Genomic DNA, 12899 nt, shown 5'->3' on the forward strand with positions numbered 1-12899 from the left:
TCCTGAATCAAGGCTGGTGCTCTATTCACTGCGCCACCTAGCTGCCCCCATTTATTTTTTTTATTTTTATTTTATTTTTTATTTTTTAGGTTTTTGCAAGGCAATGGGGTTTAAAATTCTGGGGCCGGATTTGAACTCAGGTACTTCTGACTCCAGGGTGGGTGCTCTATCTGCTATGCCACCTAACCACCCCTATTTATTTTCAAAAAGAAACTTAAGAGGCATAATTGGCTGGTCTACTGGGATTTTAATAAATATCTTTTTTTATTTGTAATCCACACATGGAAGTTCTTTCTTTTAATTTAGTATTGACAAGATTTTTACCAATTTATAAGACAGTCTTAATTAACAATTTGGACAAAAAAAAGATTTTTCCTCTCAGCATAAGAATATCTTTCTTTTTCAGCATTTCAGATCTCAAGTGTATTCCTGAACCAACAAGGAATAAACACTGAAACTTAATTTAATACTTTGCAAATGAAAAAAATAGATCATTAAAATGGTTAGCACACTCACCTGTATGCAATCGCAAATGAGCTTCAATATTTTGCAGTCTTTCCTCTACAGCCTGGTTCCCACAGGCACGAAGCATATTATTAATTTTATGACCAGTTCCCTGTGTTCTTTCAGTTCTAGTCTGTGGGCCATAGGTATTTACAACTCTAGAAACTAAATTATCAAGAATTTTTTTTAAAAAAAAGTACTTTGACATTTTTAGACTCTTTAAAATCAGAAGCTCCCAAATAATACTTTTCTATCTTTTTAAAAGACCATTTATGCTCATGCTTCTCCCACACCCAAATACAAGTATAGGAAAAGCCAAATGTTTTGCTTAACAAGAAAAGACACTTTTAAAATTTGAAACTAGGGAAGAAAGAAATACATCAGTAAGTATATAGTCTTGATTAGCACAAAGTTTACTGAAGTTTTAAAAATATATATATTTTTTATCTATTAAAGTCATGTATGCCAGGCACCTTGCTTACAGCTTTATAAGTATCATTTCATTTATTTTCACAACCCTGTGAGGCAGATGTTATCATTTTTCCCGTTTTACAGTTAAGAAAACTGAAGCATACAGTAGCTAAGTAACTTGAATTATATGGTTACTTACCCTTGACGTGACTTTTAAACCCTGGATAAGGGGTAAAAACAGCATCAGTCCTTGCACAGCTGTTTTCTAAGAAAAATTCAGAAAAGCATGATGAGCTCAAAAAAATCACTTATGAAGTGTGGAATTCTGTAGTCTTTCAAGTAACTCAAATTAAAAATATAGTAGGAAAATGGAGTTCCTTCTAAATACTGAAATATAAAACATTACAAGAGCAAAGTGTTAAAAATTTAAAAGTTTTTTCATATCTATAACTTTTTAGGTAATTTTAGTAGATCTCCCAAGCACAGAAAAAAATTTTTGTAAAGTGTCTCAAAAATTTAGTTTCAGATATAAACCTTGGGTCATGTGAGATGATATTATTAAGTTAATACCATACTTTCAAAAAGCCAATGTGACAGAATAAGCTCATAAACAACACATAACTCCCTTATAGGAGAGCACTTTATTCTTAAGTGACAGAGAAATTTTATTACTTCTGTTCTAAAATAGAATTAGATACTGATTTGAATTTCTTTTTTTTGGCAAGGCAATGGGGTTAAGTGACTTGCCCAAAGCCACACATCTAGGTAATTAGTAAGCATCTGAGGCTGAATTTGAACTCTGGTAGTCCTGACTCCAGGGCCAGTGCTCTATCCATTGCTCCACCTAGCTGCCCCCTGATTTGAATTTTTAAAAATGTTTAGTATTTTTTTATATTTACTGGCATTAAAAATTAAAAAGAATTACCCATAAAAATTAAAATAACTTTTTTATTCTTTTTAAGAACTGTATCAAAAGAAAGAGCATTGAGACATAAGAACAAACTTCATATTAAAAAATCCCTTGGCCTTTCTCCTGAAATCTTCAAACAGATTAGAATTTACCATCCGATTTTTGTTTCAACGTGGCCAGGTATAAACCCCATAATTAAGTACAGAATTAAGAGGTAATTTTTGCTTTTGTATGAGGCTGGTAATTTCATCAAGAGTAAGAAGTTGTTAAAAATTTTTTTTTACTAATAAATATTAACATCTACTCTATCATTTATATTACATTCTTAAGAGAGTTGCTAGCGTCACTTAAGACTTGCCTAGGATCACACAGCTAATATTTTATCAGACGGAACTTCCTAAGTTTAAGGCTGAATCTCTAGTCCAAATGCCACACTGCCAGCAATAAATTCTTATGAGAGCAAGACACCTAAGAAACTACTGGAAGAACAAAAACTTTTAAAATAAAATAAAATATTTAACTGAATCAAATAATATTGGTTGTTTTACTGAACCATTTCCTTTCTTTTTAACTAGTCAAAAAACCCTACAAAATGGATACTAGGTTAAAAATTTTTTTTTTTAAATAAAAGTGGGTTTAAAGACCTGTGATTTTAAAATCACAGGTGTCATCAGTACAGGGATCTTGGGCTGTGGAAACTCCTTCCACCAATGCAGTTGACTCCATAATTCATGATTTTACAGTTAAATGTGTCTCGAGAGCCCATGATCAGAGGCAGGATGTAAATAAAGCCTTCCGGACTCCAAGGGTGGATCCTATTTCCTTTTGGATTAGAAATTTAAAGAAAAATTCTATTTCACATTAATAATTTTTTAAAGCAATTTTTCTTTAACTAACACTAAAAAAGGGTGGCAGCCTGGGAGAATGGAAAGTCTTTGGAGAGTACTTTCTGGAAATAAAAGTTCAAATTTTCTTCTGGCACTTTATGACCTAGAATATTTAACTCCATTCAACTCCTTGTACCTTTTTCACTCACTAGTAAAATGAAGGAAATGGAACTAGATGACTTTTGAGGTATTTTGCAGCTCTAGATGTATGCAACTGAATGAAGAAAAACTTCAAACACACATATTGTTTTCTTTTGGGTGATATTTCAATTTATGAATCAAAATATCTTTTTAAATTTTTATTGCCAATTACCTTGTTTAAGATTAGGTTTAATATAGATCATGGACATGAAAAACAACAATAACAAAAGATCATTCTCTGCTAGAGCTAAGATGATATAATACTCCCACTTAGCAGACTACGTGACCCACAAGTACAGATAATAACTTGCTAAACTTCTTTATACCCATTTTTAACCAGTAAAGGAAGGACTCTTCGGGTCGAGGAATCTTGACTATTTCGATTTTTGTCAACTTCTATCCCCTGAATATTTATATTTAAGTGATAACATGGAGAATTAAAAAAATATTAAAGACAGATTTCTCTTCCCACAAAGAACACTTTCTCATGTGCTCCAGAAGGGTTGCTAAGGTTTGCAAATGAGATTCTGTCAATGCATTGTATCTAATTGTTTAAAAAAATGCTACTTCAAGATAAGTATATATTTATGTTATGTGTCAACACATATACTTAGACATTATACACTTATTAAGTGCCTACTATGAAGCATACACACACACTTTGTTCATTTGTTTTAGTTGTGTATAAATCTTTGTGACCCCTTTTGAATTTTTTGAGGGGCAAAAGATGATTGGGTATATTTTCATACGTACCAGTAAATATATTACTTACATGTATATATACACACACAGGTATATTATACATATACATGTATAATCAAGAAAATGTGTCTATATAGAGTTTTTATAATAGGGAAAGTGGAATATAGTGCTTGCAATAGGGAAAGTTATTAAATGGGAATCTAAAGGGGAAAAAAAATTGGCACTATTTCCAATTTTATCTGATATCTATATGTTTCTGTTAATTAGTAAAGGGATTTAAGAAAAATGGCAAGTATTTGGAAAATGAATTCTTCACATAGTTTTCTAGTAATAACTTGTGCTCTATGATACTTGACAATGAGCTATGTCAGGACATTCCAACATTTTTCATTTGAATTCAGTGAAGAATGTAATGGAAACTGGCAAATATATATTTGAATGCAATAAAAGCAGAAAAATCATGACATATATTTCTTTAATCAATTGACAGCATAAAATATCATACTTCCAAGTTGAAAAAAATACACACCCCAAAACCAACTTCTCACTTTTCTGAAGAACACTAACTCTTCTCTAAATTCATTTAATGTCCTAGAAGATACAATTTAAAGTAACACCATATACTGTCATGAAATTTAGACAACCAAATTCCAACTCATAGTTAAGGTCATATACTTTTCCATCTCAACCAAAAAAAAACCCCACCAAAATTATAGTCTTTACTTTAATTTGTAAAATTTGAACTATTATTGAAAGGTAAAAAACAATATATTCATCTAAAAACTACTATTACAACATCCTATTCTAATTCTTCTTAATACTGAAGAAGCATTTATCTTGGTATAATCCTCTAAACATTTCTGAAAATAGCCTATTTTAAAATTTATTTTTAGGAGTATCTTTTGTATTTGCATCATTATATTTCTTGCTAAATATAATAATTCTTCAAAAGAAGGAAAGAAAATCAGAAAAACAAACCAACAAAACACCATATTTGATAGTATGTGTGTGTGTATATATATATATTATATATATATGTTTATAAAACATTCTAAATATACACAATAGCTTCCCACCTGAAGGAAGATACAATTCCCCAACTCTGTAACCAAGTTTAGTCATCTCAATTAGAGTTTTCAGTTTTGTAAAACATTTAAACACAAGTGAATTCTTGATTTTACTGATTATTAAAAACTAAGAAATTTTTAAAAAGAGAATAAAAATTATCTCTAAATATTTAATTCTGATTGCATATTTACCTTGATTACAATCAATTACATTACAAAATTCCCTGACATTGTTTTCATTGATCTCAGCTTGTTTTCGTTCAATGAATGCTGATATTCTCCTGTCAATCTGCAGGTAACAAACAAGTTCATATGTACATATATTGTTGAAACAATTTCAATTTTTTAAAGACAACTTTTAAATTCAAGACAAAAAAAAATCCTATGCTTACTTCTGCTTTTCCAGCTTTAATCTGAACTACTTCTGGATCAAAGTTAATCTGCTTGTCTTTAAGAACTCCCAAACCACAATCTTTGTATTTTTCATCTGTATGTAGATTATCTTCAGGGCACATTTTTGCATCCTTTCTGTTGACTGATTTTATTTTATCAGCCTCTTCAATGGCAGCTATATTTTCTTCTTTAATCTGGCACTGAAGTCTTTCTAAAAAAGGCTAAGAAAAACCATGAGCATACTTGATAGCATTTAAACTGACCAAGATTAAATTCATTATAGCTTAAACTAAAATTCCTACTTAAATGCAACTTTAAAAAGTTATTTAAATTTATCCTTTTGGTATTTATAAATTTAACTACACAGTACAATTGGTAGTTTTGTGCTACCATGATTATCATCACTTGTCATAAATTTGTGAGAAACTTAAGAAATCTAAAATGTCTTTGAAGGAATCACCCTGTTATTTTGTGCCAAATCAAAGGATCGGCCTTCTGACACCAATGTCACTTAATTAACATGTCATTCAAATGCCTACTCAGCACACTAAGGCTTAGTATTTTTCCTCCTTAACATGAGAGCTAGTGCTCTTACTCAGTAAAGCCCTGCATTATCACTACCATCACTGGAGATTCTCCACTTGAAACTGTAGTTGGTCAAAGTATAGGAGAGAATACAGACATGATATAGATAGATTTTTCACTGAACACTGAACACTTATGTTTCTCCTGTCATGGTAGTCTCTTTAAGTCACAAAAATGAAAGAAATTTCTTTCAACATAGCAGAAAACAAAAACTGATCACTAACATGAGGAAAAAATATATCAAACCTAATGTATATAAAATTATATTATACATTTTCTTCTTCCCTCCCAATAACTAAAACTTCCAAGATGAAATAGTACATTTTAAGCATAAAGTCCTGGAAGTAAAGCAAGAGAATATTAACATATAATAATCAATACTTATTTGTTGATAATCATTAATATAAGTTTTAATAAAAAACACTTTTTCATACTTCTTCCATATCTTTTAATTTTACTTCCTTTGTTAACTTTATGGTAACCTATCCCACAACATTTTAATGCCACTAAGGTGACCAATCCAAAACAACTCTTTAATGTTTCTATTTAACACCACACAATTTGAATTATCTATATGAAAATTTATACAGTTACCAATAATGTCATTTGACTAGAAGTCAGAAAGGTCACGATATTGTTCATATAGGGGGGCGATGCACTCAAATAACAAAATACCACTATACTTCTAACAGTTTAATGTCCGTTTCTGATGTAAAGAATGATATAAAAACTGTTAAGAAAAATTATCAGATAATAAAGTGACTGGTTACTTACTAAAATGAAACAATATCACAGAAATTACTTTCTTTTAAAAAACTAAGCTGAAAATGTTTAATTGCAATAGACACTGCAGGATGTGTCATGCTGAGATAATGCCACTTCTTAAACCACTGAAAGCACTCCATGAGCCTCCAAACTCACCCAAGACATGGAATCATTATCATAGCATGACACACACCTGCCGTGTCTTATTGCTTAATTATAACCCACCATAGATGAAACTGTACAGAATTTACAATGCAGGTCTAGAATTGAATAGAAATGGATTCATTCAATCTTCATAACCCCATCAGTTATTGTGCTAGTCTTACAACTGAATTCTGAAACCTATCTGTAATCTTAATGGAGCTAAACTAAAAAATAATTGAAATGTTATAAGCTTGTAATTTTACTACAATTAGATTCTGTTCTCACAGTCAAGTTAATGTGTCCAACAAGATATTTACCTGAAAATATAAAACATGTTGTTCAAGAGCACTAAAGAGCAAAGCTGGCTGGAGTGCTGAGAGGCTCTGAAGCTTGTTCCAATCGATTGTAATTTTCACCACATCATCTCCAAGGTTAAGCTTCAAAAGGGCAAAACAGTAACATCACAAAAATTACATCATTATATTGTACTGCCACCAAAAAAAAATAGGATTTTTACAGTGCAGCCTATATACCTATCTTACTTAAAGTTATCAATCTTTGATCTTCAACTAAAAATTAATAAGTTCCCATTTAGAAGGTATAGAAACTTGAATATTTTGATAAAATAACAGGCGTGTCTCCCAACCTAAAAGGGTTAAGTTCCATGTTATGAGATTGCTTTATAGGTGAAATTGCCTTATAATAAAGATACTCTGGGTACTTTAGTCCCTAAACCCCTTGGATTGGTTTGAAGGTAGACTAGTCTCAAACTGAAACCCACTCAAATAAGAGTAAGTTCTAATATGCACATCACTTTCATTAGCTAAATATACCTATTACTTATTATCTGTTCTCACTTTAATGAGCTAAATATATCTACTGTATGCTATTTGTTCTCTTAATATCTGAATCATTTCTATTGAACTGTCTTCTCTATAAACTTTTATCTTACTAAATCAAGGCCACTAGTTTTAAATCTAAATGAATTAGATTGTTTTTAGAAAGCATGTTCTCAAAAAATTATCCATAACATGATAAGAATAACGGGAAACGTAAAATATGATCTAACTCTTCTCAGACCAGCCATACTTTTACAGATAGAATGGATCCCTTGTTTAAATGAAGCCTCATAAATGGGAGACTTTTAATAAATTTATAAGTTGTTTAATTGTATTAAGGGATAAGAGAGATACCTATGGTAGGTATGCAACATTTTTAGAAACTAAACAAAAATAAGATTACATTATAAGCCAGAATGAAAAGGATTATATGCCAATATAACCAAAATAAACCCCCCCAAAATGGTTTCCATTATTACTTTTCTCTATTTTTTATAAGAGAAAGTATGATAAATTCTTCATGAGTGCATGTAGAGGAGATAAAATATAAAATAAAAAAACTGAAACAAAAATGATTCTTAAAAATGGAAGATCATCATGATTATGAATTTAGAATCTAGCTCAAGTTTTAAAAGTCTATTTCAGAGATTCAGAAAGAAATATGAAGTTAGAGCATAGGGCAATGACATGCCTGAATTAATCTCAATGTATATTTTCTATAATTATATATATTTTATAGGCTAATCTTTAATATATTCATTGAACTGTTCTATTTGTAGATTTTAACAAAAAATCTTATTACAGTTAACACCTTATAGTAATGAATCCATTAAGTCCAAACAGTAAAATTTTGTAGAGAATGGAGATTATATTAATTTAGATCAATTATAAAAACACTAACATTTTAATTGCATATAAATGTTTTCATTTTTATAAAAAGGGAATAAAAAACCACATAATCTTTTACTAAAATATATGGGTAATTTTCATTTCAGGTAAAAAATGACCATGAAAACCATCAATATTAGCAAAATTCCTTGAAATATGATCTCATATCATATAAAACTGACAGACTCCAAAATCTTTATTAACTTGTCACTGATATGACCATTTTGTTGGCCATTCTGCAGAAATTAATAATACAGTGCTAAAGTATTCAAGTCAAAACAAATGAAAAATAATCAAAGGACCAATGGGGGCAAAAATTAAGAACCCTCATGACTCGAGTGAGCATGTACATTAAAACATTTCTAAAACAAAACAAATTCTAAAAATTTCTAAGCCATCAAATTGAGCTAATTTTTGTATTTTAATTGATAGCAACTTTTCTGTGTCTGATTCAAGTAATAATATTTACACAATGGACAGTGACTTCTATTATGCAAATTTTGCTCCTAGGATTACCAGAGCCTAGAGTCTGGAAAACATATAAAAATACAATCTGTAGGAAATAATCTTTGAAAAAAAAATTGGGAATGTGAAAACTTTTACATAAACCATTGCAGTAACTTTCATGTAATCCACTGCACCAACTAACTTTATTTTGAAATTTATCCTATCACAGGAAAAAATTATTTTAATTATAAATGACTATAACAAAATTCTATTTTATTTTAAATTTATCTCCCCATACCAATTTATATGTCAAGCTCTCAAGCTCCTTTTATTTAAAGGAAGGCAGTGTGGCTAAGCTTAAGGCCTAAGATGATAATATGTAACATAAAGTCCTTCAAATCATATTCTTTCAAATATTTAAAAAATATAAGTACCAAGTACTTGAAAATGTGGGCTGAATATACATACTTCTTAATAATTTCTATAAACAACTGCTCCAAATTTAACTGGGTATCACAAACCGTCTCAAAGAGAATGGCTAAAAGGAAAAACTCATTTTTTCTTAACCCCGACAAAATAATTAGAATAAAATTACTACCAGAAATCCACAAGTCAAAAGCTGAGATTATTTTGCTTATGAGCTTCAGTCTATCACAGTTAAGTGCCTACAAGGTTATTAAAACAATTGTTATCAAGCCCAGTATAAAGGAGACTTTCATTATTTTTTTTTAACAACTAAGATGTTTTCTATGTTAATGAGATTGGGAGAAGAGGGGGAAGAAATGTCACTAATGAAAAAAAAATTACTGATGGTAAATTTCCATTTAGACCATATAACCAAAATTAAATATTCTAAGATCGCTAACTAGATAGTGAATGGGTTTTTAACAAGAATTGCTTAACAAGCTTTCAGACATCAATTTTAAACATGTAAATAACCGACTTTTAATTTTGCATTTTTAAAGGAAGAAATAAAAATTGTTGCCAAACATTCCGACCAAATGGTTTTCATTATCCATTTTCGGCTTAAACACACCCATGAGACAGCAAAAGTAGTTTAGTCTATATGCAATCTAAATTCTTTTTTTCTTTTTTTAAAAATGCCTTATAACCCACTAGGGAAAAATCGTAAACAAACTTCTCTTCACCATATCAACTCACAAAAATAGTGGGGGACTAAAATTTCCTAAAAGGAGAGGGATCGAATGTCTCCAGATTCCCTCTCCTTACAATGAAGCTTTTATTTCCATCTCGGAGGAAACAAGAAAGATGTTCGATCCTGGGCTCCCCAGGCTTTTGCCAGTCCCACAGAGACGGCTTATCAGCTTTCCTCCTAAGCAAGCCATTTTCTCCAACCAGACCGTTCCTCTTCCGACTTCAACACTCGTACCTTTTTTGCCTTCCTTTTTCTTTTCTTATTAGTTTGAATCAGCATAAAAGTGACCCCGCGAGACCCAGGTTAGGAAAAATGTAAGCATGTTGAACCGCCACAGTAATCGTGAGGAAATCCTAATTCTCTTTTCCTTGGGGCAGACACCCCGAAAGCCCCCAAACTTCCTGTTGTCTGAGGAAACGAGAGGAGAGGGAAAGAGGGAAAGAGAAAAATAGAGAGGGAGGGGGAGAGAGAGGGAGAGAGAGAGAGGCACCGCGGTCACCATTTACCTTCCCTGTGAGGGTGCGGAGGGAGCAGAGGAAACCGACCAGAACTTCGCGGTAGAGGCTGCAACTTTGATCCACATTCTTGTCAGTGCCTTGGGGGTCACCGGGCTCTCCCACAAGGGTAGCCATGATACCTCCCTAACCGCAACCGAGCTTCCAGTTAGCCCCACCCCTTTCACCCTTCAGTTTTCGTCGCGTTGTGATGACGTCATCCAACCAGTCTTGTCTTATAGCTCCGAGTCCTGAAGTCCCACCCCTCTCCCTCTGACCTGTAAGCATGAAGACCAATCAGGTGATCGGAAGCAGCAGTTTTTCCACCCCCCCCCCCACCCTACCCAGTCTTCCTTACAGTCATCATTGTTAAAGGAGTGTGAGACAGAACTCTAAGCACTATTACCTTTTGTGATATATTAGGTATTGAAAGTTGTAGAATGTGTTTTTATTTTAGTTTGCTACAACAACCGAGCTGAATTGACTCATGTTTTTTACATGGCAAGTGATGGTGATGTAATCTGATGATGAGAGGGCCTTAATTCCCGTAGAGCTGGGCCTATGCTCCATTACTTTTCTAAGGAACATGTGCTCTTGCCCCTTTCTTAAGGGCAAATGCCTTGCTGAGATAACAACTACCCTTCATTTATGTTGGGGAATGTTGAAGATGATTAATTAGAGTCAAAAGGAATTCATCTGTATATCTTCTCCCTGGCAACAGATAGTCAGGTGTACCCCAAGTAATTTGCTGGGACTGTGTGTTTTTCTCTGAAGTATGTCAGAGTGTGTTTCTGAGGTGGTATTTGAACCAAAATCTTTCTGATTACAAGTACAAGGCTCAAACCAAGTAGTCATGTCGCCTTATTAAGCTAGTTAAGCAAAAGAGACTTTATCGTAACCAACAGGGTAGACGGGAAATAACAAAATAAAATAAGTACTTTTGATTACATGAAATTAAGAATGTTGGACTAGGTATTTTCTGAGATTTTTTGTACCCCTTAATATTATGAGATTGAAAAAATTTCTAAATTGTTTTTCTTTCTGTGTAATCCTAAATTTATTTTTTATGTAAAGGGACTAGAAAGTTACCATCTCAATTTAAAAGCTGCTTGTTCTTTTCCTGGTAATTAATAGATATTTGTAGGAAATTAAAATAAAAGCTCTCAAGTTAAAGATGAAATCATTTTTTCACCTTTAAAAAGGCTAATGGCAGTTTATAAATGGGATTACTTAAAAATTGATATTTCAAAATTATCCAGACCACAGACCAGGAGTGCAATTACAATACCTTTTCCTGGATGGCAGCATTCTGGTAGTACTAAAAACTTGGGCGTCCCCAAAAGGAGCTTGAAAATAGCAGTGCAGTGATCCCTCCCTTTCCAATTTTAAAGGCAAGCATATCCTAATTCTAATATGAAGTCCGAAGTCTAGAAATATGAGTAAGAAAAAAGAACAAAGAAAGCCACAATGGTGATAGGAAAGCTCAAGACACAAAGATGTGAAAAACTTTATAAGTAAAGACTGAAAGAAAAGTATAGATTGGTCTCAAACCCAACAAGAATCCCAAAAGAGTTTGAAAAACAAGCAAAATAATTACTTTAAAAATCAAATGATACTGGTAGAGGAAAAATTGAGAAAGGAAAAGAACAATACAAGAAAATTATGAAAAAGAAAATTAGCAATTTGATTTAAAAATACTGAAGAAAAGAACTCCTAAAAAACTAAAATTGGTCAAATGGTTTAGAAAAATGGTAAAAAAAAAACTCACTAAAAAAATCTTGTTGTTGAACTTTTGTTTTCAAAGAAGTCATAGGGTGATGTCTTGACTTGGATTTAATTGAGGCAAAGTTGTGCAAACTCATCACTCCTTAATCTCTTCCAGAGTCACTGAAGTCCAGTGGCAAGATCAAAGTCAGGATGATTGGTGATAGCCCAGTATGTAGTGACAACTTGATATCTTTCAATATCTGAGCTATTTCTAAGAGTCCTACAGAACCTGTTTCAGCTGCTTTCATGATCAATAGAACAAATTGTTCTTATTCACCCATTCTTCCAGGAGTAGTCTCATTACCGGGGTAAACATACCCCTAACTACTTAAAAAACAAAACTCACCAAATGGAAAAAAGAAATATAAAGCCTTACTGAAAAAAAAATAATTTCAAAAAATTAGAATTAGTCAAATGGAAGCTAATAGCACCAGAAAACAATAAAACAAAACCAAAGAAGAAAAAAAGAAGAAAATGTGAAATTTCTCAAAGGAAAATAACCAATTTGTAAAATAGATCAAGAAGATTTAATTTAGGAATTATTGGACTAACTATGATTAACCATTGAATAATGTGGCCCCATGGTATTTAAATTGTTTGTTTCTGGTTGCTTTCAGTATTTTCTGTTTATCTGGGAGCTTTCAAATTTGGCTCTAAGTAATTCTGGGATTTTTATCTTTCAATTGCTAATTTGTCCTTTGGTTCTAAAATATCTGGGCAGTCTTCCTTTATGATTTTTTGAAATGTGATGTCACTTTGCAAAAATCCCAGAATTACTTAGAGCCAAATTTGAAAGCTC

General features: G+C 31.9%; 1 protein-coding gene across 2 annotated transcripts in view; it reads right to left on the minus strand.

The window, feature by feature from the left end:
- The window catches only part of MBIP (MAP3K12 binding inhibitory protein 1), a 33418-nt gene extending 22890 nt beyond the window's left edge, over nt 1-10528 (minus strand). For both annotated transcript variants that reach the window (XM_074213391.1, XM_074213390.1), the window contains exons 1-6: nt 10346-10528; nt 6827-6946; nt 5015-5236; nt 4815-4911; nt 1115-1180; nt 517-669 (exon numbers count right to left, since the gene is read on the minus strand). In XM_074213391.1, coding sequence (XP_074069492.1) covers nt 517-669; nt 1115-1180; nt 4815-4911; nt 5015-5236; nt 6827-6946; nt 10346-10471 — 784 coding nt within the window. In that variant the 5' untranslated portion in view covers nt 10472-10528. The remainder of the gene's footprint in view (nt 1-516; nt 670-1114; nt 1181-4814; nt 4912-5014; nt 5237-6826; nt 6947-10345) is intronic.
- Nucleotides 10529-12899: the final 2371 nt, after the last annotated feature.

This window comes from Macrotis lagotis, chromosome 1 (genome assembly GCF_037893015.1).
Source record: "Macrotis lagotis isolate mMagLag1 chromosome 1, bilby.v1.9.chrom.fasta, whole genome shotgun sequence".
NCBI lineage: Eukaryota > Metazoa > Chordata > Mammalia > Peramelemorphia > Peramelidae > Macrotis > Macrotis lagotis.